This window comes from Chiloscyllium punctatum, chromosome 3 (assembly GCF_047496795.1).
Source record: "Chiloscyllium punctatum isolate Juve2018m chromosome 3, sChiPun1.3, whole genome shotgun sequence".
NCBI lineage: Eukaryota > Metazoa > Chordata > Chondrichthyes > Orectolobiformes > Hemiscylliidae > Chiloscyllium > Chiloscyllium punctatum.
In genome coordinates this window covers 42,413,831-42,440,061 of record NC_092741.1, presented here as the reverse complement: position 1 = coordinate 42,440,061, position 26,231 = coordinate 42,413,831, and the positions used below count along the sequence as shown (strand labels likewise).

General features: G+C 41.0%; 1 protein-coding gene across 1 annotated transcript in view; it reads right to left on the bottom strand.

Annotated features, from left to right (window-relative positions):
- Positions 1-586: 586 nt before the first annotated feature.
- ak9 (adenylate kinase 9) overlaps positions 587-26,231 on the bottom strand; it is a 267,579-nt gene continuing 241,934 nt past the window's right edge. Inside the window, exons 33-38 of the mRNA XM_072552101.1 lie at positions 20,405-20,601; positions 17,332-17,501; positions 17,128-17,226; positions 7,477-7,579; positions 3,871-3,985; positions 587-1,348 (exon numbers count right to left, since the gene is read on the bottom strand). Coding sequence (XP_072408202.1) covers positions 1,137-1,348; positions 3,871-3,985; positions 7,477-7,579; positions 17,128-17,226; positions 17,332-17,501; positions 20,405-20,601 — 896 coding nt within the window. The 3' untranslated portion in view covers positions 587-1,136. The remainder of the gene's footprint in view (positions 1,349-3,870; positions 3,986-7,476; positions 7,580-17,127; positions 17,227-17,331; positions 17,502-20,404; positions 20,602-26,231) is intronic.

Genomic DNA, 26,231 nt, shown 5'->3' with positions numbered 1-26,231 from the left:
CCAGTAAGGTTCGTGGCCTGGTACTTAAATGTGATTGGGGTAGGCATGTGCAGTTGTAAGTGTGAGAAGCACTGGGGTTGTCCTATGTTGACAGTGATAGGCAACTCTGGACTGAAAACGCTTGACCAGGTTCACAGTTGGGGTTCCAGGATATCCTGGCAGTGGTGAGTTTTTCTTCTGTCTACGGGGAGAGTTAGAATCAGGTTATCATTGGGAAAAAGGAGTGCCATAGGGATAGAGTAGGCAGTTAATGAGGTGAGTTTGGGACAATTAACTCATTAGGCCTTGAAAGAGAAGCACTCCATGAAACTCAAGGAAAACGACACTGTCGAAACATGGTAACTTTCAGTCTCATGTTTGTTAATTCAGCAATTCAAGGTAGATAACAGCTCTGACTCAAATATCTCCATCTGATGTTTTTCCAACCTGTTTATCTTTCTACAAAAAATACCTTTGCTTCCAATATTTCCTCTATAAATACACATGCATTGAATTAGATTTTATTGTTGTGTGCACATCATGCCATTGAAGATAAACCAATAGTTACTAGTATACCATTTATTTCAAGTAAATATTCGTTCTCAGTTTTAAATATAATTTATGAGCAGAATAAAGCAAAAAAAGTTTGAAAATCTTTAGAGGTAAGAATGCGACACAAAGCCCGTCTACTAGGCAGGTGCATTATGAAACAAATTAATCACTCCTTTAGAACAGGAAAGTTTCATGGCTGTGATTCTCTGCAAATAAAAATCAAAGCTGGGTTAACATAGACAGGGAGTAAGTACTTAATCAGAGTAATTAAGGGAAGAAACAAAACAAGCATCACTAGGCTGCTCTTACATGCTTTCTAGCTACTAATGAGGTAATAAAATTTGTAAGATACACAGGAGCAAGGTGATTGTCCACTTCTGTAGGGTCAAAGCTAATGCGATGGAGACAATAAATATAAAGAAAAGCAACATTGCGGACTATTCTAAAATGTAATACAAAAACATCTTTAATTAACAGTGTGGCATTTACCATTTCTTAAAGAACTGACAGGTATTAAAGAATGTGTGACTCGAAGAAAACTGTTTGCTGGCTGATAGATAATTCAATTTCAAAAATAGTGACAGGTTTAGTGAAGACAAATCTTCTTAAGGAACTCCAGTTACTGTCGGATCCAAGTTTTTGAGTGATAGGAACTTTTGTAACTTGTGATCAAAGTCAATAGGTCTATCTTTGGGCTCCTTGTACTTTCTGGTCATCTTTGATCCGAGGTAACGGATAAGTTCACAATGTTCTTCATACTGCTCCAGCTTTTTTCTGTATTTCTTTTTCACATAGTCAAAGCTGTTTGGATTGTATGCTGGAAACAGAAAATATATCTAAAATTATTTTACTTTCTATAAATTGAAAATCATGGAAAAATCTAGTGAACAATTTTAACATATCTGGTTTAAAGTTGAAATTTTGAACCGTAATAGGAAATATAATTGGAGAAGTTCTGGAGCTGAGACTGAATAATGTTGTAACACCCACTCAGGGAAAATATTTGTGACTCATGATTAAAGACTTCTATTTATGGAAATAGGCCTCCTTTGTGAAAGTCACCTGTACCTCGCCAAATTGGTTCCTGGATTTAAGACTGGCTGAAGATGTGTTGCTTGTTACAAATGTGGTAATTATTTTATGAAATGATCTTAGGAGCCTTGAGATAAGGACAATGATCACTTATTAAGTCAACGTTGGGAATGTCCACCCCAGAAAGCAATCCAAGGTAGCACTTTAACTCAATGAGAATTCATCAGATATTGAAACATTGTAAGTCACGTAGACAGTATATTACTCAAATTTTCAAATGGTCTGTTTTAGATAAATACCTTATTTCTTACCTGTGGTCTCACCACTCCCTTCTTTCCCAGGTGCTATCCTATCTCCTCTCCGAAGCCTGTGCTCCATTCCCATCTTGGACCCATTGCTTTGTCTTTCATGGAATGATAGAGGGGCATCTCATATTCCATTTCTAAATCAGGCCTCAAAGTTAATGCTGGATCAGCCACATTGCATTTTCACAGAAACCCTGCTGCATCAGCATCTGAGTATGTTTCTGCAATTTAACTATTTTTTTCTTTTGTAACCTGACTACTTTCTTGAATAAGGATACATGAAGAAATGAATCTTAAATGATTTATGTCATTATTGATTATGAAGTTATCAAAAACTTTCTCTCATTCTCATCCCAGCTGGAAATTCATGTGGATTTACAAGTTAACTTATGTCACACCCAAACTTCTCCCCAAAGACAAAGTAACTAGTTTTGATGTAGATGTTCTGTGTGGCAGCAAGTTTCAGCACTAAGCAAAAACTGATGGCTTACAACTATCAGACAAAAATGACAATCTTGAAGAAACAGCTGTAAAAGTATTTTTGGTGTGAGTTTAAGTTTCTCCAAAAGAAATTTAAATGTAAGTCCATTGTAGCAAACAAAATATTTTCTTATGCTCTGTCAGCATTACAGGATCTCTTGAGTAATTGTGATTGACTCCAATATCCCTCAACTACAGATACAATTGATATACTGTTCCATATTAAAGAAAAGTATGTATCATTGTCAACATGTTTCATTGATGAGGAATGATTCCTCATAGCTTTGTTGACAAGGCATGTAGAATTTGGAAACAGGTGTCTGTTTTATTTTTAAGATTCAAAATTTTTGATTTACCACAAAGCTGCTGTGTGGCTCAAATTTGTAATTAATAATTTCAGCAAATTTTCTGAAGATATGAGTTGGGAGGTCATGTTGCAGCTATACAGGACATTGATTAGACCACTTTTGAAATATTATGTGCAATTCTGGTTTCCTTCCTATTGGAAGGATGTTGTGAAACCTGAAAGGGTTCAGAAAAGATTTACAAGGATGTTGCTAGGGTTGGAGGATTTGAGCTTCAGAGACAGGCTGAACATGCTGGGCCTATTTTCCCTGGAGCATTGGAGGCTGACGGGTGACCTTATTGAGGTTTATAAAATGATGAGGCACATGGATAGCGTAAATAGACGAGGTCTTTTCCCTGGGTTGGGGGAGTCCAGAACTAGAGGGCATAGGTTTAGGGTGAGAGGGGAAAAATTTAAAAGGGACCTAAGAGGCAACTTTGAAATGAAATGAATTGAATTGAATTGAATTTATTGTCATGTGTACTGAGGCACAGTGAAAAGCTTTGTCTTGTGAGCAATACAGGCAGGTTACAGAATTAAGTAGCAGAGATACGTAAATAATAGGTAAACAGTGGCAAAAACAAAAACACAGGTATAGGTGCATGTTAAGAGTTTGTGAGTCCATTCAGTATTCTAACAACAGTAGGGTAGAAACTGTTTCGAAACTGACTGGTGCGTGTGTTCAGGCTTCTGTATCTTCTCCCTGATGGTAGAGGTTGTGGAAAAACATTACCAGGGAGGGATGGTTCTTTGAGAATGCTGGCAACCTTTCCTTGACAGTGGGCCTGGTAGATGGATTCTACAGATGGGAGGTTGGCTTTTTCACGTAAAGGGTGATGTGTGTATGGAATGAGGTGCCAGAAGAAGTGGTGGAGGCTGGTACAATTACAGCATTTAAAAGGCATCTGGATGCGTATATAAATAGGATGGATTGAGAGGAATATAGGCCAAGTGCTGGCAAATGGGACTAGATTAGGTTAGGATATCTGGTTAGCATGGATAATTTGGACTGAAAGGTCTGATTCTGTGTTGTACATCTCTATGACTCTAAGTAAAATGGCAACCATCAAAAATAGGTCATTAATCCAAATTAACAATTTTAATCACCAGGATGGGCAGGAATATATGGCTGTGAACTATGATGAGTTTCCAATGATATCTAGTACAATTTGTTACCTTTCAGATGATAAAAGACGTAGAGCAGTGCAGATTTCTTCACACTCAAGAAGGGATATTTTGGTTTCAGGCAACCTACAGCCGTCAATGCTTTGATTATTGATAATGCTGCACCCTACAATACATCAGTTTTAAATGATAAATCTTTAAGTCAATAAGTTTTCCGTTTATATAGATCAAACATATCAACGCATGCAATAACATTTCTTAAATATTTCCAGGATTTAAAGTTGCAGTGGTATTGTCACTGGCCCAGTAATTCAGAGTAATGTTCTAGGGATTTAGATTTGAATTCTAACACAGCAGGCAGTAGACTTTGAATCCAATAAAAATCTGGGTGACCATTGTTGTAAAAAAAAATCTGGTTCATTAATACACTTACACGTGACTTCAGATCCATAGTAACATGATCGACTCTTAAGTGCTCTCTAAAGTGTAATATTCAGTTGTATCAATAAAGTCTTCAAAACATGAAATCAGACAGATCACCTGGCATTGATAAGGAACCAGAAATGACAATGGCAAACTCAGCTTTTGGACCATGTGCCAAAATTGGGACAGCTGTTTCACAAAGTAGACAAGCAAGAGCCTGATATACTCACAAAGTCACACCTCATACATCGTGTCCCAGACAACAACAATGGCATCCCTTGGATTGTCCTGCTAGTAGACCATCCTGACCTATCAGAGGAGGTGGCACAATGATATACAGTTGGAAGGCAGTTGCCCTGGGAGTGGGTCTGCACAGTAATGCTAACAATATAATTCCAACCAAACTAACCTCAAAACTCTGAGACCTAGGTCACTACTCCACCCTCTGCAATTGAATCCATGAATTCCTGATCCACAGACCGCAATCAGTGAGAATACACAACAATATCTCCATGATAATCCTCAGCATCAGCTCCAGGCAAGGCTGTGGACTCAGTCCCTTTCTATACTCCGTTTACACTCATGACAGTGTGGCCGAATTCCATCCTAACTCCAGCTACAAGTTCACTGATGACACTAGCAATGTAGGCTGGATATCAAACAATGATGAGACAGATCTTTCCATCAAAGTCAGCAAAATTAGAGAGCTGGTCATTGGCTTCAGGAAGCAAGATGGCAGGCACACGCCTGTCTAGATCAATGGTGCCGAAGTGGAGATGGCCGAAGGCATCAAGTTCCTAGGAGTGATGATCACCAACAATCTGTCCTGGTCAATCCACGTTGACGCTATGGTCAAGAAAGCATAACAACGCCTCTATTTCCTCAGGAGGCTAAGGAAATTCAACATGTCCATAAAGACACATACCAATTTTTACAGATGTGTCACGGCTTGTTATGGCAACTGCTCTGCCCAGGACCGTAAGAAACTAAGTAGAATCGTGAACACAGCCCAGTCCTCCACACAAGCCAACCTTCCATCCAGTAACTCCATCTATACTTCTCGTTGCTTTGTGAAGGCAGTCAACATAAACAAAGGCCCCTCCCACCCCAGTTATAATCTCTTCCAACCTCTTCTGTCAGGCAGAAGGTACAAAAGCTTAAACACATATACCAACAGAATCAAGAACAGCTTCTTCCCTGCTATTAGATTTCTGAATAGGCCTATCAAACCTTAAATTTAATGTTGATCTGACTCCTTGTGCACTTTCTCAGCAGCCATAACATTGTTCACTCTGTTATGTTTCCCTAACTGTACCGCCTGTACTGCACGCAAAGCAAAATTTTTCACTGTACTTAGGTACATGTGACAATAATAATCAAATCAATTCTCACAGCAGTTGAGGTTACCATGAAGGACTCTCCCTCTCAACCTCTTCACTTGCCTAGGCATGGTGACCCTCAGGTTAAACCACCATCAAATGACTCTGTCTCGAATGAGAGGTCAGCCCTATGGTTTGGAAAGACTATGGTAACTTTACCTTTGTCTCAACACTGAGAAGTAAGCTGCTGGTCAGAGTGAAGGAGACTGAGGTGGAGTTTTGGGAGGTTTGGGAATTTGACTGGTAAATCTTTTGCAAGTTTTATTATAGAAGTCAGAATAAGACTGAGAACAATAGTCTTTAAGAATGTTAAAATATTCTAGTTAAATAAATAGCTGCCTGTTAGTAGCAGTTACTTGTCAAGCACATGAAATTCCTTGATGAATTAAGTGTTGGTTACTGTCATAGGGGTCAAGGAGTGGGATGTTGTTCAGGTATTAGTGAGTGGGTTTGGGGCAATGTGGCCTGGAATCCAGGAATAGGATACTGTGCTGGGGTTTGGAGGTCAGGGCAGGACTATTGCTCAGGTCTGGAGATGAAGGTGGGGCCTCACATTCTCTGACAAGTTCTGTTCATTCCTCTTCCTGGTCTGAGGGCATAATTTCGGAATAAGGATTACATGTTTCTAACCTCTGGCAACCTTTTGTCCTTCACAAATTTTACTAGTTCTGAGGTTAAAATAATTATCATAGACATTCAGCACCTCTTAGAATGTATTAGATTTTTTTTAACTGGAGGAGTGATAACATCATTGGCTATATTCCCAAATGTATCGAGATGTGTACTTTGGAGCCCAGTTTCTGGCTTAGTATCTAGTTCAAAGCTATTCTATACCTCAAGAATTGTTTTCTCAAAGATGTCCAGTTCTGTGTTTTATTTGGCCCATATCTGAAATTAAATCCTGGAAATACAATTTCAGATGCCATAGCGTCCTAACATGGTTAAGTACAGACAGTTCCAGATTGCAAATGGGTTCTGTTCTTGAGACCATGGAGAAATCAATTTGCATGCAAGTCAGAACATATTATAGGATAATATAAAAAAGCTGTTTGTAAGTATGAGGAAATATGCACAAGTTGGATCTTTAAAATTAATATTAATACACTCCTGTGTGGGATCGCGTTCATAAGTAGGAGTGTTCATAAGTTCAACATTTGTAAATTAGGAACTGCCTGTACTCTGTTTCTCACCTGCTCTTGATGGATTTATTAGTGACTGTGCAATATAATGACTAATCTTGGCTTTCCCCATGACTGGAAGTATCTTTTCTGCATTTACCTGACTGAATTATTGCATAATTTTAAAGACTGCCTTTGAATCATCTCAGCCTTTTCTACAGGCCAGTTCTTCTGGATAGTTATTGCCTTCAAACAACTGAAAGAATCCAATTAATTTTGAACAGAAACATGCCTAGAGCCATGAGGATGGACTCTGGAGGTGAGATACTTGAGGAGAATGGAGTGTTAATAGCAGTGTAGAAATTGAGGAAGATGTGAAAAGATAATAATCCTCAAATACAGCATGTGAGATATCAATGGTGTTGACTTTGCTGCAGTTTCCATGCTGAGGATGTGCACAAATCTGATTGAAATGTTTGAACCGGCAGTAGTAAACGAGGTATCAATAATGCTGTAGAGAATTTTGCTAATTCTAACTCAGCTAGGAAGTATTGAAATTACAGCTAATTCAAGAAAACACAAGACTTGACTTTAATAGGTCTATTCTGTTAGTACTTATTATGGTTACTTTTTATAGTTTTTCAATGAATGCAAATCAACATGAGTATGGGCTGATGCATTGTTGATAGTATCGAAAGTAATCGTATATGCTAAACCGTCAACAATAGATTCCTTACTTGTTCCATGTATCCAAGCATTGGAAGTGAAGTGGGAAGAACTGGATCCTTTACTGGTGGAAGTTTATTTGGGAGTGTTAGATCCCAGTATTTGTCAGGAAGTCTGAAAGGAAGCAAAATTAAAATTGGTGACTTTAAGACATTGATGCTTTAATTTTCTGATCAGAATTTCTTGTGTTACTGGAATATCAGATGGTTGAGACAGAAAAATGCCAGAACCCTGCCAAGTTTGATCCCCATATCATTTTCTGTTGTAGTTTACAACGGTCAAAGGAGGTGCTCACCCAAAGAGTAGCCTCTGTAAATGGTAATGAATTGGTACTATTATATATCACATTTCCTGAAATGTTTCCCTTTATACTAATGGTCATTGAAATAATTCCATTGAGGCCGGTGTCCTGTTACCAAGTCAGTCTTTGTTGATACATGCACAGTACACAGATTCTGACCAGCTAGCTTAGAACCAGTCCTTAGAGTGAGGGAAGTCCCTGAGACTCCTGATTAATCTTTTTTTTCCTTTTTTTAAAACATGAATAAGCAAAGTCTGATAAAGGCATTGCTTATGTGAAAAGAAAATGCAGGGGGGTTGACACACTCCTGCTTTTTTTGTTTTCCCCAGCACCCATGTTGTGTGTGTGCAAATGTGAGACACAGTGAAAGACACCAGGTGTACAAATTTTTATACAATTTCCACCAGGAAGAAAGGCAACACCCAAGTGGCGAGTGACAAGCAATGCCCTTTTCATCAAAGAGCAATGCTGCATGATCAAATAGTGAAGGGGAGGGCAGGGATTAAATCAAAATAGAGTTGGAGGGGGAATACTCCATCCACTCTCTGCGGTGCCCACTGGTCTCTGAAAAGCTCAAGGGTGTTTGTGGACACCGCATGCTCCTTCTCCAGAGACACCCGGGCTTGGACATAGCCGCAAAAGAGGGGCAGGTAATCGGCACTAATGACCCCCTCCACGGCCCGCAGCCTGGATCTGTTTATGGCCAGTCCCAAGAGCAGACCCATGAGGACGTCCTCTAACCTGCCCTCCCCCTTCTGCACCGGGTGCCTGAAGATCGGGAGCGTGGGACTGAAGTGCAACCAAAAACAGAGGAGAAGGTCTTTAATGAAATCAAAAAGGGAGTGCGAATGCCCAAATCAAATATATACATGGTCCACAGACTCCACAGCACAAGCAGTTGGGCTGGCAGTCCGTGAATCACTGCAATCTGCGGTTGCAGGGAACCTCTGCGTGCAGCACCCTCCGTCCAGATCCCCAGCAGAAAGGGGGAGGACACACCTGCGTAGAGAGCCCTCCACTGGGGATCCCCACCAGTTTTAAGGGAAATCAGGATCACCTTACCTACCTGAACTTGGTATGTCATGAGATCTGACCGCCGTTGATTTTGCCTCATACACATACAGGGCCATTTCTGTGGTTTTAGCGCCAAACGTTGTCCCCTGAAGTAAACTATCTCTCTCACTTCGAGGAGGCATGTAGCCGGCATTCCTGATGCCATTTCACTCTCACTCCTAAGTCTGGGAATTTTAGATTGAACCTGATCTGGAGTCTTCTCCCCATCAAAAACTTTGCTGGAGCTATCCCTGTAGTTGTGTGAGGGTAGTCCTGCGATCAAACAGGAACCAGGACAGTATGGTATCGATTGAAGCTGTAGGCTGTTTCCTTAAGCCTGCCTTCAACATTTCAACTGCTCTTATGACCAAAACATTGGATGATGCATGGTATGGAGATGTCTGAACATGCCGAATGCCATTCGACTTCAAGAAATACTTGAATTCCCTGCTGCTAAATGATATCCCATTGTCCATGATCAATACTTCTGGGAGTCCTTGCATTGCAAAGATGCTTGCAGCTGTTCCATCGTCATCCCTGAGTTTGACAAATCAGCTTTATGCATGTCCAACCACTTTGAATGGGCATTCACAATCAGCCCATGTAAGGACTGGTGTAGTTGATGTGTAACCAAGTCCAGGGTTTACCCTGCCATTCCCTCCGCCCCCCCCCCCGACCCCTGCCACAATTTGGGGGAGCTACTGGTGATAATTTGTGTCCCTGTTGGCACTCTGGGCATTTCCCCCCAACGTGGCTATGTCGGCAACCAATCCTAGCCCCTAGACATAACCTTTTGCCAACATCTTCATTTTGGAAACTCTTGGGACACCCAGGTGGAGTTCAGCCAGTATTTGGTGGTGACCTTTATTAGGGACCTCCACTCTTGCTCCCCATAATAATATGTTATCTGGTCTCGCTGGTTCCAAAAAGATTTCAATTCTGGTTGTAATGGCCCTTTTGTTTCCACCAACACCACCAGCTGTTTTAGTTTTGATAGGATGGGATCTCTTTTCTGCCCACAGTCAGATATTGTCAGCACTGACTGGAAGGGTGCCTAGAAAGTTTAAAACCAGAACGGGCTCTTTCAGGGAAGGTACCACTGATGGTGTATCTGCCAGTGGGAGGCAGCTCGAAGCATCCGCATTTGCTACTTGGCCTCCCAGTAGGTGTTCCAACTTGTAATTGTATGCACTGAGAATAAGGGCTCACCGCTGAATTACGAAGCTATGGGCGGCACTATTTTGTCTTCTTTAAGTAGCCCGAGCAGGGTTTGTGGTCCATTAATATTATAAATTTATGTCCATAAAGGTATTGGTGGAATGTTCTCACACCGAAGAGGACTGCCAAAACTTCCTTTTCTATCTGTTCGTATTTGTGTTCAGTACTTGCCAAAGTCCAGGAAGCATACACTATTAGGCATTCCTCTCTGTAGGGTTACCAGTGAGCCAACACTACTCTTTGCCATATGGGGAGGCATCGCATGTCAGCAACATGGGTTCGTAGTGTGCCAACATCCTCGACAACAATAGTTTCTTTTTCATTTCCCTAAAGGTTACTTCTTGGTCATGTGACAATTTCCAAGGCTGATCTTTTTTCAATAACAGGTGTAATCAAAGAAAGACCTAAGCTCCAGTACAGACATGGAAGCTTGGGTACCGATGATCACCCTCATTTCATCTTCTAAAAGGTGTAACCCAGTCTTGTCAATTCTGTAGCCCAAGTAGGTCACACGGGTGTCTAGAATACACATTTTTCCCTTCTGAGGCAAATACCTGCCTGTGAAAAATGTTTAAGTACTATGTCCAAGTTCCCCAAGTGCTCTTTATTGGTCTTTGTGGTTAGTAGCATATCATCCAGCTAAATGACAACCTGGGGTAGATTCTGTAAAATGCTCATCCGCTGGAAAAGGGCACAGGTTGAGTGATATCCCTAGTGGCAGTCTTGTATATTGGTACAAACTCTGATGGGTATTATTTGTGGTCCACTTCTGGGATTCCTTATCTTGTTGCAGTTGCAGGTGTGCATGGCATGTGTCCAGCTTCATGAAAGATGGCCGCATGCCAGTTTTGCACACAAGTCCTCTACGCGAGGGATTTTGTGTTTATCCAGCTGTGAGAAATAGTTTACTGTTTGCTTAAAATCCCCACAAAGGTGAACTGACACGTCAGGCTTCACAATAACCAGTGTTGCTGGACTGGTTTGATGATTACTTCGCGTTCCAGCCTTCTGATTTCTGCCTCTACTTTTGCCCGTAAGACAAATGGCATTGTGCCGGCCTTGTAGAATCATGCAATTGCTTCCTGGTCAACATGTAAGGTGACCACGGCTCCTTTGATAGTCCCTAGACCTTCCTGAAAAATGTCCAGATATATAAGTAGGACTTTGCTCAGTCAGCCATTTTCTAATCAAAAAATGTTGAGCCAATCAAGGTGAATCTTTCTCAATCAATTCTACCTCATCAGGCTTGGGCCATAGCCGTTAACTACAATCAGAGATAACTGCACCAACTGCTTCTCATAGGAGACCAGAACCGAAGTTGTACCTTTAATCTGTAACTGTTCCCCAGTGTACGTTCTCAGCCTGTCCAAGGTCTTGTGCAAACTTAAGGGTTGGAGTCCAGAGTGAATCTTGTTAAAGACTAACTCTGCAATCATTGATACAGCAATGACTGTATCAAACTCCATTAGAACTGGGTAACCATTTAATCAGACATTTACTTTGATTGGTTCTGACTTGGATGTTGCTAAACAATTTTACTGTTCCAAACCAGTTGCAGGTGGACTTTCCAGAGTGTGCACTCCCCTGGATACCAGCCTATGATTCTCTTACTCAAGTCAGGCCTTGTAGGCCTCCTTTGCTGTCTTGAGTCTGCATACTGGCAGCAACACAATGGCTTGCCGGCTTGAAGAACATCTTAGCTATTTAGCTGAGGCTCAACTTTATTGTGGGATTTTGCTGTGGCCTGACCTAGGAGCCCTCTGCTCAGATGTGCCCTGTGTGAGGCTCTGCGATTGCTTATACTCAAGTGGTGTTCTCCAGGCTCAGTCAGACAAGTGAAGGTGTCCACTTCCATTGGGATGCCCTGTAGTTCTCATGCTTCACTTGCTGCATTTTCTAATGACAAGGCCAGCTGCAGCAAGTATTTGAAGTCCAGTTGGGCTTCAGCTAGTAGGTGCTTTTGCATGGTTACATCACTAATTCCACACACCAAACTGTATTGCAGCATCACATTCAGGGTTAACCCAAAAATACATGTCTCTGCCAGTCATCTTAACCTCATTCCTGAAGAAGGATTTATGCCTGAAACGTCAGTTCTCCTGCTCCTCAGATGCTGCCTGGCCTACTGTGTTTTCCAGCACCACACTTTTCAACTCTGGTCTCCAGCATCTGCAGTCCTCACTTTCTCCGAGTTGATCTTAACCTTATCAAAAATCCCGATACAAATTCCTCTGGTTCTTGAAATGCTGATGAAAACTGATAGTGTCTCAGAATTCGAGGAGGTTTGGGGTTGTAATATTCCTGAACTAAATTTGTCAGCTCTTGAAAGGTTTTAGTGTCTGGCGCCACAGGGAAAGTTATGCTCCGAATAACCGAAAATACTGCAGGTCAGCAAGATCAGGAGAATTATCCTGCTTTTCATTTGCCCTAATGTCATTTGCGTGAAAACAAAATTGCATTCTTTCCATATACTGGAGTTAGTCTTCGATTGCAGGATCAAACAAGTCAAGCTTCCTAAATAAAAGCATGGAAGGCATCCCTTCACAGTTGTGCTTCACAGTTATATTTTCGAGACCCCCAAACATTCACATTCTTTTCTGTTTTGCACTCTCCATCACCCTGTCAGGTTTGAGATTCCCCACATTCTCACTTTATCCCTGAGCCTCAGGCCTCCAGCTTAGTTACACCAAACATTGCCAAATCTCCCAAATGAAGTCACCATCAATGACTCCCTCACCTTCAGTATCCATAACCTCCATGTTCTGTTATCTCCAACACTTAGACATTTCACCTTCACAATTATTGTCTGTTCTGTATCCCAGCATGCTGCCTCCCATTCTGATTTCCCAATTTCTCCACCGCAGCAGTGACACCCAATAACTCACCTTGACTTTCAGTGAACTAAAAGGAATCAAGTATGACCACGTACATCCTGATCAACTAGGAGTGACAGCTATGTCTGATGTTTAAAAGATCCATGACTGATATCTGCTGCTCCACTATTGAATTATCACCAATTCCTAGACTGGTTACACTGGAACATGCTGGACAGTTTATGGTCATTCACTGCACTGAAATGATATTGACCCTCTGAATTTGGCTGACTGGTCATGTCCAAGCCTCTGGACTGCAATGAAACAAACAACCTTATCTGACAACAGTGGAACCTTGGGTGGCCGTTCCCCTGGACTTGAATGAGGACTTTGAGGGATGGCCATTTGGTCATAGAGTCAGAGAGTCATACAGCATGGAAAGAGGCCCTTTGGCCCAACACATCCATGCGAATCAGGTTTCATAAAGTGAACTGTGTTTGGCTAATGTTGCTCTAAACCTTTCCTATCCATGTACCCATCCAACTGTCTTTTAAATATTGTTATTGTACCTGCCTCTAGACGTCCTATGCATGCATCACCATCTGCGTGAAAAATTGTCCCTTGGGTCCCTTTTAAATCTTTTCTCTCTAATCTGGGGAAAAGACCTTGGATACTCACCCTATCCATGCCCCTCATGATTTTATAAAGCCCCTGGGAAAGAAGTCCAGCTTATCCAGCCTCTCCTCTTTTAGAGCCTAACATTACCTCCCAACTCTTGTGCTCAGTGCTGTGACTGATGAAGGCAAGTGTGCCAAACACCTTCTTCACTACCCTACCTATGACGCCACTCTCAAGGAACTATGTACCTGGATCCCTAAGTCTCTCTTTACGACAACATTCCCAGGCTTCTACCACTAACTGTGCATAACTGTTTTTACCAAAATGTAACATCTCGCATTTGACATATATACAATGTGTTTGTTGTATAAGCTGCTGCTACATGATACAGACGTGATATTGATGTTACATGGTGCCATTCCGCTACATGTCCACCCTCTTGACTGATCTTGCTGGCTTCATGCCAAGTCTGTATGCCTTTATACTTTATTCTGCACCAAAAGGCAAGACTGAAATACCTTGAGCCTTTAAATTCTGAATGAAGCACAATACAAAAAAAAGCAAGGCAGAGATGCTGTGAGCATCCAAGTAGGCACAAATGGGTTGGCACTAAAAAAGCAAGCTAACAACCTTGAAATACAGCTTGTTCTAATATGTGAGATGGGTGTGTGTTTTGCATGCAAATTAGTCTGGTGGCAGCATTGAAATGGAAGGTGCTAGTGAGTTCCAAGGTGCAATATTGAAGTGCTGAGCTATTATAAGTTAGTCTGAGATGTGCCATGACAACATGCCGAGATTGATGCTTGGCCAAAACCAACCTGCATGGGTGGAGAGTACAGACAGTGACTGAGGTTTTGGGAAATGCTAGCCAAAGTGGATGTCTTGAAAAGACACCAGTGAGCTGCTGACACCAGGAAACTGCACTGTCTTTCATTTTGGAAATTGGTGCTGTCTGGGAAAATAACATTGTGCATGCAAACTGGACCCTTGCTGTTCCCTTGTGAAATTCTAGCCACTGGAAACTTATGCAGAAAGTCAGACTTCTTATTCTCAATGTTGAGATACATTTTTTCATTCTCACTGGATTTTCTCACCTGTCTTGCCATTGTTAATTTTATTTAGAGCCTGGGAAAATTCCACTATAAGATATGATTTTGTGAGTATAATAATGTCAGACTGTTGTTTAACCAGTCTGTAAGACAGCTCTCCAAATGTTAGCAAGGAGAACTTTGCAGAGTTGACAGGTCTGTCTTTGCTAATGTCGGTTTTGATGCTGAGGTCTATGCCAGATCTGTCTTTGTTTCTTAAGTGGTTTGATCCAATGGAATGGACTGCTATTGCTGGAGTGGAAGTGGGTACTGCAGATGATGGAGATTAGAGTCACGATTAGAGTGGAGCTGGAAAGCGTCTGAGGAGCAGGAAAATCAACATTTCGGACAAAAGCTCTTCATCAGGAATGCTATTGCTGGAGGCCAGACCAATTAAGGATGGTAGATTTCCTTCCTTAATAATAATCAATGGACCAGATGGTCTTTGTGATAATGGATGGTAGTTGTCTTGATTATCATTGCTAAGATTAGCTCTTATAATCAACAAGTGTCAGGCATGGATTAACAAGTGACAACCAGCATAAGATTTAATAAGACCATAAGACATAGGAGTGGAAGTAAGGCCGTTCGGCCCATTGAGTCCACCCCTCATTCAATCAGGGCTGATGGGCACTTCAACTCCACTTACCCGCATTCTCCCCGTAGCCCTTAATTCCCTGAGACAACAAGAATCTATCAATCTCTGCCTTGAAGATATTTAGCGTCCCGGCCTCCACTGCACTCTGCGGCAATGAATTCCACAGGCCCACCACTCTCTGGCTGAAGAAACGTCTCCGCATTTCTGTTCTGAATTTACCCCCTCTAATTCTAAGGCTGTGTCCACGGGTCCTAGTCTCCTCACCTAACGGAAACAATTTCCTAGCATCCACCCTTTCCATGCCATGTACGTCTTTATTAAGTCTCCCCTTAATCTTCTAAACTCCAATGAATACAATCCCAATGAAAGAAGTTCTTCAGGCAAATTCATGTCGAGCTTATCTTGGGTACCTATCCATTGGTTCATCAACAGATGAAAGTGAATACATAATTGATATGGAGTAGGGTAAATGGATCATTTTTGGATTGGCAGCCTCTAATCTCTGGAGTGCCATACTGATCAGGGGCCTCAACAATTTACGATCAAGGACTTGGTTGAAGGGGTTGAATTTATATGAGTTATGTATATTTGTTAAATTTGCTTATGACATAAAAACATGCAGTAGAGTACATGAGAAAAATGTGGAAAATATCAACTTATCCACTTTGGCAGGAAGAACAAAATATCAAGACTACATTTAAGTTGAGAGACATTATAGAATTCTGCAGTACAGAAGAATCTGGATATCTTGGGACATGCATCACGAAAAATTGGTATGGCAGGTGCAGCAACTTATCATGAAGTCAAATGGAATGTTGTCAGTTTTTGCAAGCAGAATGGAACATAAAAGTAGGACAGTTATTTTAGTCTATAAAAGCATTGAAGAGACGACATCTGGAGTACTCTTTATAGTTTTGCTATCCTTGCCTAAGGAAGAATCTGATTGCATTAGAACAGTTCAGAGAAGATTCACTTAACTGATTCCTAGAATGAAGGAGTTCTTTTACAAGAACAGATTGAGATACAGATTTATTGGAGTTTAGAAAAAGAATAAATTATTTATTGAAACATGTAAGATTCTGATGGGACCTGCAGTGTAGATGGTAAAGATGCATGGATGTTGTGGTAGAGACCAGAAATAAGGAACCTTAGTTAAAAATCTTCCATATAAATTGAAGATGAGGGGTATTGTTTTTGCCTCTCAGAGTATTCTTAGTTTGAGGAAATCTCTTCTCCAGAGAGCTATGTTGGCAGGATCAGGAGAGCCCAAAGATTATAGGAGTAGACAGGAATGTGGAGTTGAAGTCATAAATAGATGAGTTCGTGACAGAACAGGCTCAATCAAGTGAGTGGTCTACTTCGGATTCTTGTATAAACAATTGTTTATAAATGAGTGGTTGGTGGCAAACAGCAGCTACCAGCATCAAATGGATAAAGCCAGAGAGGAATATTCTAACACTTTGGTTAAGAAGCAAAAAGGAATGTTGCTGTCAGCCATTTGCTATGTAGACCAACACTCAATCTGCCTCATCGTATGGGACCAGTAAACCTCTCTCATCTTTTAAGGGTTGTATACTTTTATCTGTTATTTAGTTTGTGCATCATAATTTAAACAGTTGCATCTTAATAAACTACTTTAAAATATACATGAGATCCACCACATCTTTTGCATAATTTGTGCTTCCCAAACTTAAATCTGACAGCTATCGCATAAATGTCAAAAGAATTTCACTTATGACCACCACTAACAAGACTCTTGTTGTACTCAAGAGTCTAACATTATGAGAATACGCAGCTCAACCAACAGAATACTTGCATAAATTCAGGATCTTAAAAATGTGTGAATAAATGTGCAGCTGTATCATTGTGCAAGTGTTCATAAAATTCTTTAACACCAAAATACAAAGTTTTAATAAAATTAAATAATTGAAAATAACAACATTGAGGTGAAAATATTATTCAGAAATGTTTACCGCATAAACTTTTCAAGTTGCTCCTCATCCTGAAAAAAGTATATTCTGTTTCTGTACTCAGCAGCATTATCAATGACTCCAGGGACCAATGCTTCATATCTGATAGAAGCACCAAAACAGCAGTTACAAACATTTCTGTGTCAAGACATTTTTTTAATCATTCTATTCTTTTTATCCTCAAAAATATTGGTTGGTTGAATGTACCTCAGTTTTCCATCCACAAATGTGACTGGACAATAGCCCATAAATTCTGCCTGTTTAGGAAACCTGGCTTTTACTCCAGCTGCAGTAAGCCTTTTGGGTAGCATTTCAGATGTTGGAAGAGATTTAGAAGCTATTGGAGGTACAAATGCCTCTGGATTGTCCAAGAACATCTGAAAAATTGATAAAGCAGACAAATTGAAAATTGAGTATTGTTTTATACTTTTCATCACAACAATAGGCTAGCAAAGGAGGCGAGCAAACGTGGTTCCCTTGTTCAAGAAGGGGAGTAGGGATAATCCTAGTAACTATAGGCCAGTGAGTCTCACTTCTGTTGTGGGCAAAGTCTTAGAGAGAATTGTAAGGGATAGGATTTATGCACATCTGGATAAGAATGATGTGATCAAGGATAGTCAGCATGGTTTTGTGAAGGGCAGGTCGTGCCTCACAAACCTTATTGAATTCTTTGAGAAGGTGACTAAGGAGGTAGATGAGGGGAAAGCAGTAGATGTGGTATATATGGATTTTAGTAAGGCGTTTGATAAGGTCCCCCATGGTAGGCTACTGCAGAAAATACAGAGATATGGCATTGAGGGTGAGTTGGAGGTTTGGATTAGGAATTGGCTGGCTGGAAGAAGACAGAGGGTAGTAGTTGATGGCAAAGGTTCATCTTGGAGTGTCGTCACCAGCGGTGTTCCGCAAGGATCTGTTTTGGGACCATTGCTGTTTGTCATTTTTATAAATGACCTGGAGGAAGGGTTAGAAGGTTGGGTGAGCAAGTTTGCGGATGATACGAAAGTTGGAGGAGTTGTAGACAGTGAGGAAGGATATGGCAGGTTACAGCGGGATATAGAGAAGCTGCAGAGCTGGGCAGAAAGGTGGCAAATGGAGTTCAATGTAGCTAAGTGTGAGGTGATTCACTTTGGTAAGAGTAATAAAAAGATGGATTACTGGGCTAATGGTAGACTACTTGGTAGTGTGGAAGAGCAGAGGGATCTTGGTGTCCATGTACACAGATCTCTGAAAGTTGCCACCCAGGTAAATAGTGCAGTGAAGAAGGCATATGGTGTACTGGCTTTTATTGGTAGAGGAATTGAGTTCCGGAGTCCTGAGGTCATGCTGCAGTTGTATAAGACTCTGGTGCGGCCGCATCTGGAATATTGTGTGCAGTTTTGGTCGCCATACTATAGGAAGGATGTGGAGGCACTGGAACAGGTCAAGATGATTAGGGGGTTAGATAGGGTTGACAGTGAGAACCTTTTTCCACGTATGGAGTCAGCTATTACAAGGGGGCATAGCTTTAAATTAAGGGGGGGTAGATATAGGACTGATGTTAGGGGTAGGTTCTTCACTCAGCGAGTCGTAAGTTCATGGAATGCCCTGCCAGTAGCAGTGGTGGACTCTCCCTCTTTATGGGTATTTAAGCAGGCATTGGATAGGTATATGGAGGATAGTGGGTTAGTGTAGGTTAGGTGGGCTTTGATCGGCGCAACATCGAGGGCCGAAGGGCCTGTACTGCGCTGTATTCTTCTATGTTCTATGTTCTATTAGCATGAATGTGTTCTATACGAATAGTACGAATATGGAACTATATGTTTGAAATAATGTCTCATTATTTTTCCTTTCATACTTAATATTGTATACTTTCATGCAACATTTTGTCCAAACTAGACTTCCACAGAATAAGTATGATATTTTGTAATATGAAATGGATTTATGAAGTTACCAATAATACCATGATACAATAAGCTGATACCATATTACAACTGAATCTGGTTTGGAGCTACTTTTTTCACACCCTGAACTTTGAACCAGAAATCCAGGTTGGAGTCAGAAACCCTAATTTGTAAGTTACCTACTAAACTTGAGATCAGTTCAGCACTGGATTTTCCTGGATAGAAGCCTCTTGTTACAAAACCACACAGCCCTTTCCAGGAAACATCAGAGCCAATTGAGGAGAAAATTATCATTAAAGCCATGATACCACACCTCCCCCCCCCCCCCCAATTCGTCCCCATCCCACCACAACCTTCTGCAACAGTAACTGTGTTGTAATCTGAAGTTTAAATGTCCAGCAGTCAACCACATTGACCGCTACTGTGTGACTTAGTATATCATGTAAATGTGGTGGTAAGGTGAGCATTGTTTGGGGTTGGGGCTAGGAATTTGGGTACCAGGTTGGAAAATGAGTACGATGCCAGGCCAATAAATGGATAGAATGCTAGATCAGTGAGTTATAGGTTGCCAGATGTATGAGGCGTTTAAGGTGCAAGGTAAGTGCTTAGAGTAGACCGAGGGGTCAAGTCAAGGGAGGTATCATTTTTGAGTTCGGGGAAGAAGGTATTAAGTGCAGCAGGGAAAGTATCAAGTTGGGTTAGAGAGGTTGTCATGGTAGGTCAGGAGTATTTATCCCATTTGGAGGCTGCTGTTCGGCCAGGAATGTATTAGGGTGGGAAATGATCCATAGTGTACCTTTAAAAGATATATTCATGATATCATCAATGCATCGTAGCATGTCATCTGAGGGCATAAAGATCTCATAGTCCATGATCTAGTATGTAGTGATGAGATCATGGACATGCCTGTTAAAGGTACTGACACACTAACCATGAGACAAACAACAACTCTTGCAGTCCCACTCTGGCTACTGCTGCCAATGACACTGCTGGGTCTACCTGATTAGCTAGTGCAGTTTTCTAAATACTGCCATTCAAAAAGTCCATGCCATCATTTTATGAATGTGGAGAAACACCCTATAATTTAGACACATAATGAGGAATTCTGAAATATATTCTTTTCAGTTCTTGATTAATTTTCATTATTGGAGAAAGTGAGGACTGCAGATACTCGAGATCAGAGCTGAAAATGTGTTGCTGGAAAAGCGCAGCAGGTCAGGCAGCATCCAAGGAGCAGGAGAATCGACGTCTTGGGCATGAGCCCTTCTTCAGGAAAAGAAGGGCTCATGCCCGAAACGTCGATTCTCCTGCTCCCTGGATGCTGCCTGATCTGCTGTACTTTTCCAGCAACACATTTTCAGCGCTAATTTTCATTATTATCTGACTGTAAGTATACTTACATCCAGAGCCTCCTTTGATGCCATTTTATAGTAATATCCTCGGAATTCTGCTGCAAATTCTAATGACGGATCAATAGAACAGTCTACGAGTTCTCCACGCAACTGAAGGCTAACAGGGCAATATTGCTGAAACGCTCCATATCGAGACTTTAGTTCCTTGGGGGTGATACACAGACCAATAATACAGGCCGCTTTACCTGTATGCGAAAGAGTATACATATATGTATATTTTTCAAGATGGAACATTCTTTCTCAAATACCATAATCACAAAAAAAACATTTATACAAAATATCATCAAAAGGTTGCACTTTAAATATTAGAATCTAGTAATTATATAATACACATCTATGTTTTATCTTAGTACTACTGGTTATTGATACTGAAAAGACAATTGATTAATTACTTCGGGAATAAAGAACAAAGAATGTTACAGTGTAGGAACAGGCCCTTTGGCCCTCCAAATCTGTACTGATCCGGATCCTCTATTTAAATCTTCTGTCTATTTTCTAAGAGTCTGTATCCCTTCGCTCCCTGCCCATTCATGTATCTGTCTAGATACATCTTAAATGATGCTACCATTCCTGCCCCTACCACATCCGCTGGCAATGCATTCCAGGCTACCACCACCCTCTGCATAAAGAGCTTTCCATGTATATCTCCCCTTAACTTTTTCCCTCTCACTTTGAACTTGTGACCCCAAGTAAAAAAGTTTCTTGCTATCCACCCTGCGTACACCTCTCATAATTTTGTAGACCTCAATCAGGATCCCCTCAACTGCCTTCTTTCCAATGAAATCAATCCTAACCTATTCAACCTCTCCTCATAGCTAGCACCCTCCATACCAAGCAACATCTTGGTGAACCTCCTCTGCACCGTCTCCAAAGCATCCACGTGCTTTTGGTAATGTGGCGAGTAGAAATGTGTGCAGTATTCCAAATATGGCCAAACCAAAGTCTTATACAATTTTAACATGACCTGCCAACTCTTGTACTCGATACCCCAGCCAATGAAGGACAAAAGAGGAAAGATATGCGTGGAATCAGAGAAAATGGGTGAGATTTTAATGAGTACTTTGAGTTGGTATTCACTGAGGAGAGGGACATGGTGGATGTTGAGGTTAGGGGTAGATCTTTGATTACTCTAAGTCAAGTCGGCATAAGGAGGGAGGAAGTGTTGTGTATTCTAAAAGGCATTAAGGTGGACAAGTCCCCAGAACTGGATGTGTCTTTTCCGGGTTACTAAGGAAAGCAAGAGAGTAAATAACGGGCTTCAATAGACATCTTTGCAGCCTCCTTGAAAACGGGGGAGGTCCCAAAGGACTGGAGAATTACTAGTGTTGTCCCCTTGTTTAAGAAGGGTAGCAGGGATAATCCAGGTAATTACAGACCTGTGAGCCTAACGTCAGTGGTAGGGAAGCTACTGGAGAAGTTACTAAGGAATAGGATATATACCCATTTGGAAGAAAATGGGTTTATCAGTGATAGAGAAAATCATGTCTTACAACCCTCAGAATTCTTTGAAGAAGTGACAAAGTTGATGGAGGTGTCATATACATGGACTTTAGTAAGGTATTTGATAATGTTCCCCAGGGTAGGCTGATGAAGAAGATGAAATCGCATGGGGTCCAGCGTGTTCTAGCCAGATGGATAGAGAACTGGTTGGGCAACAGGAGACAGAGAGTGGTAGTGGAGGGGTCTCAAAATGGAGACCTGTGACGAGTGGTGTCCTACAGGGATTTGTGCTGGGACCACTGTTGTTTGTGATATACATAAATGATTTGGAGGAAGGTGTATGTTGCCTCATTAGCAAGTTTGCAGATGACACTAAGATTGGTGGAGTAGTAGATCGTGAAGGAGACTGCCAGAGAATACAGCAGAATATGGATAATTTGGAAAGTTGGGCAGTGAAATGGCAGATGGAGTTGTAGTCGCAGATAGATAGGATAGTGAAGAAGGCGTTGGGTATGCTTTCCTTTATTGGTCAGAGTATTGAGTACAGAAGTTTGGAGGTCATGTTGCGGCTGTACAGGACATTGGTTAGGCCACTGTTGGAATATTGCGTGCAATTCTGGTCTCCTTCCTATCGGAAAGATGTGAAACTTGAAAGGGTTCAGAAAAGACAAAGTCTTTTCCCTGGGGTTGGGGAGTCCAGAACTAGAGGGCATAGGTTTAGGGTGAGAAGGCAAAGATATAAAAGAAACTTAAGGGGCAACTTTTTCACACAGAAGGTGGTACAGGTATGGAATGAGCTGCCAGAGGAAGTGGTGGAGGCTGGTACAATTGCAACATTGAAAAGGCCTTTTGATGGGTGTGTGAATAGGAAGCGTTTGGAGGGATATGGGCCTGGTGCTGGCAGGTGGGACTAGATTGGGTTGGGATATCTGGTTGACATGGACAAGTTGGACTGAAAGGTCTGTTCTATGCTGTACATCACTATGACTCCAAATGCAAGGTGATGCATTTTGGAAGATGCAATTCCAGAGCGAACTATACAGTAAATGGAAAAGTCCTGGGAAAAATTGATGAACAATGTAGGTTAAGTTCAGATGAAAGGTCACAGCCTGAAATGTAATCCTGTTTTCTCTCTTCACAAATGCTGCTGAGTATTTCCAGTATTTTCACTTTTTAATTCAGTTTACCAGCATGCATGGTATTTTTGAGTTTAGATTAGAGGAAAGCTGGAGTTTTAGAGTGACACAAACAAGTGTAATGAAGTATAATGAAGCAAAATTGATTCAATTTAGTGTAAGTTGGGCAATGAATAAAAAAAATTAAGAGAAGCTTACCTTAAAATTAAGAATAAACAGCGAGAGATCACGTATGGTGTTGTTTATAGGAATCAAACCATGGTGAGAAGCTAAAAGAATTCAAGTGAGACTCCAAGGAAACGGATTTTAAATTCTTAACAATAGAATTGAGGATAGCTCCAAAGTTGACTCCCTTTAGCGTTTTCTTTCTTTTCCCAATTTTCAACCAAAAATTAACAGTTTGCTTCGAGTTTGTATATTGTTAAAAATAGATGATCATTCCAATGCAATGTTCAATTCCTAATTTATTTCGATACTCAATGTTAAAATCACAATTTTCTGAGAAGTACAGATTTTGAGAATTGTACCATTAAGCATGATAGCTCAGTGGTTAGCACTGCTGCCTCACAGCGCCACGGATCCGGGCTTGATTCCGCCCTCGGGCAACTGAAGTTTGGAGTTTGCACATTCTTCCTGTGATTGCTTGGGGATGCTCCAGTTTCCTCCCATAGTCCAAAGATGTGCAGGTTAGGTGGATTGGTCATGCTAAATTGCTCATAGAGTCCAGGGATGTGCAGGCTAGATTGGTTAGCCATGGGAAATACAAGAATAGGTTAGTGGGGTGGGTCTGGTTGGGATGACCTTCAGAAAGCTGGTGTGGACCCGTAGGGCTGCATGGCCTGCTTCCACACTCTATGGATTCTAAGCATGAAATCTACTGACTGATGGTGAATCATGGATATGTTATTTTGCTCTTCTTGTGCCCATGTACATCTGATCTGATTTTGAACTCCAGATGAATTTGTAGTGAATGAGTAGCAATATGAGTTAGAATGGAAACAGTACCAAGGCATGAAGGCCAGAGGAGGTGTAGTGTGTAAGAAGAACGTGTTTCTCTGGACAGTCTTAACAGATTTAACCTGAATGTAAGTGATAAAACGTCTCTAGCTATCACCAAAGCCTTCTGAATGGTGAGCTGGCCACTGGGTCATGAAATGCTGGGCATCCATACCACTATTTACCAGTATCTTCAAGACTTACAACACATCTTTGGTATGCCAGTGTTGCTAAAATCTGAATGTAGAAAAGTACATTATATCATATATTTCCCTTGATTCACTACTTTCTAAATTAGTTCCTTCTGCTCGCCCTTTGTCCATATCTCCCCCATTTCATGCATATTCATGTGCTTTTCAAAAAGTCCCTCAAATGCCCCTGTTGTATCTGCCTCCACCACGACTCCTGGCAGTGAATTCCAGACTCCTATGACTCTGCATTAAAAAAACTTTCCCTTCACCTTAAATGCGTTCCCCCTAGCATTAGGTATTTCAACTCTGGTAAAAAGATTCTGACCATCAACCCCCATCGATGCATCTTATAATTTTATAGACTTCCATCAAGTCTCCCCTCAGCCTCTGCCACTCCAGAAAACAATCTGAATTTTTCTAGCCTCTCCTAACCCTCTAATTCAGACAGAATCCTTGTAAACATTTGCTGCATCCTCTCCAAAGCCTCCACATCCTTCTTGTAAAGTGGTGACCAGAATTGATTGAAATACTCTTCCATCACCCTTTCAGGAAGGGAGTTCTTGTGGAAGGTACTTATTGTGAGAAAAAATTTATCCCGATCTTTATCTTAACTAGCCAACAGCTCATTTTTAGATATTAGCTGCCAGTTCTGGATCCTCTCACTAGAAGAAACATTCTTTCTAAATTCATCCTGCCAAGACTCCTCAGGATTTTACATGTTTCATTAAAATCACCATGTTTCTAACTCCATCATGACACAATAGAGGGTGGCACGGTGGCTCAGTGGTTAGCTCTGCTGCCTCAAAGTGCCAGGGACCCGTGTTTAATTCTAGCCTCGGATGACTGTGTGGAGATTGCACATTCTCCTCATGTCTGCATGGGTTTCCTCCAGGTGCTTTTGTTTCCTCCTACATGTGTAGGTTAGGTGGTTTGGCCATGTTAAATTGCCCATCGTGTCCAGGGATGTCCTGGCTAGGTGGATTAACAATGGGAAGTGCAGGTTACAGGGATCGATTAGGGGCATAGATCTGGGTGGGATGTTCTTCACAGGATCAATGTGAACTCAATGGGCTGAATGGCCTCCTTCCACACTTGTAGGGATTCTATAATTCAAATACAAGCCTGGCCTGTTCAATGTTTCCCGATAAAACAATCTCCCCACTTCAGGTATTAATCTAGTAAACCTACTATGAACTGTTTCCAGTTAATTTACAACCTTCCTTAAATGTAGACCAATACTGTAAACAGTACTCCAGATATGGTCTCACATTTACCCTGCATTTCTGAAGCATTACTTCCTCAGTTTTGTACTTAATTTCCCTCACAATAAACAATCATATTTTATGAGCATTCTTAATTGCTTGCTATAGCTGCATATTAACCTTGTGATTGATTTATGCATGAAAACATTCAGTTCACTCTGCATCTTAGATTTTTGCAATTTCTAACCATTTCAATAATATGCTTGTTTTTAATTCTTCCTGTTGAAAATGACAATTTCACATTTTCCCACAGCTTACCACATTTGTCAGATTTTTTTGCCAACTCACTCACCAGAGAATGGCTGTTGCCTATTCTGTTGAGGTGCTGTGTGTATGTATTGTTTCTGTTTGCTCTGTGTATTAATATATACATGTTCCAGTACACATAAAAATACCACACTGTAAGCCCAATTAAGTTATAAACTCATTATCAGTGTAATTCTTTGAATGTTTAAGATTATTTAGTCCATTTCTCAGGGCAATGCCTTGATCAATCAGAATCAGCATGCTTGATTAAATATTTAAATAAAGCATGGCTGTTTACTGCCAGTCATCATTTACTGATGCGCTGTCTATAGTAATGCCTCTACAATTCAGAGTCTACATGTCACCAAGCAGCACATTCCACTCATACTAATGACAATTGTTTACTGTATACTTTGATATTTTTTGCAAATTATCCTGTTGGTACAAGATGAAAATCTTTATCAAAATATGTCTTTTTTCAGCAGTACTTAAATTATATACAATGAAATGACTGTTGTAATACTTGAATATTTAAATTATTACT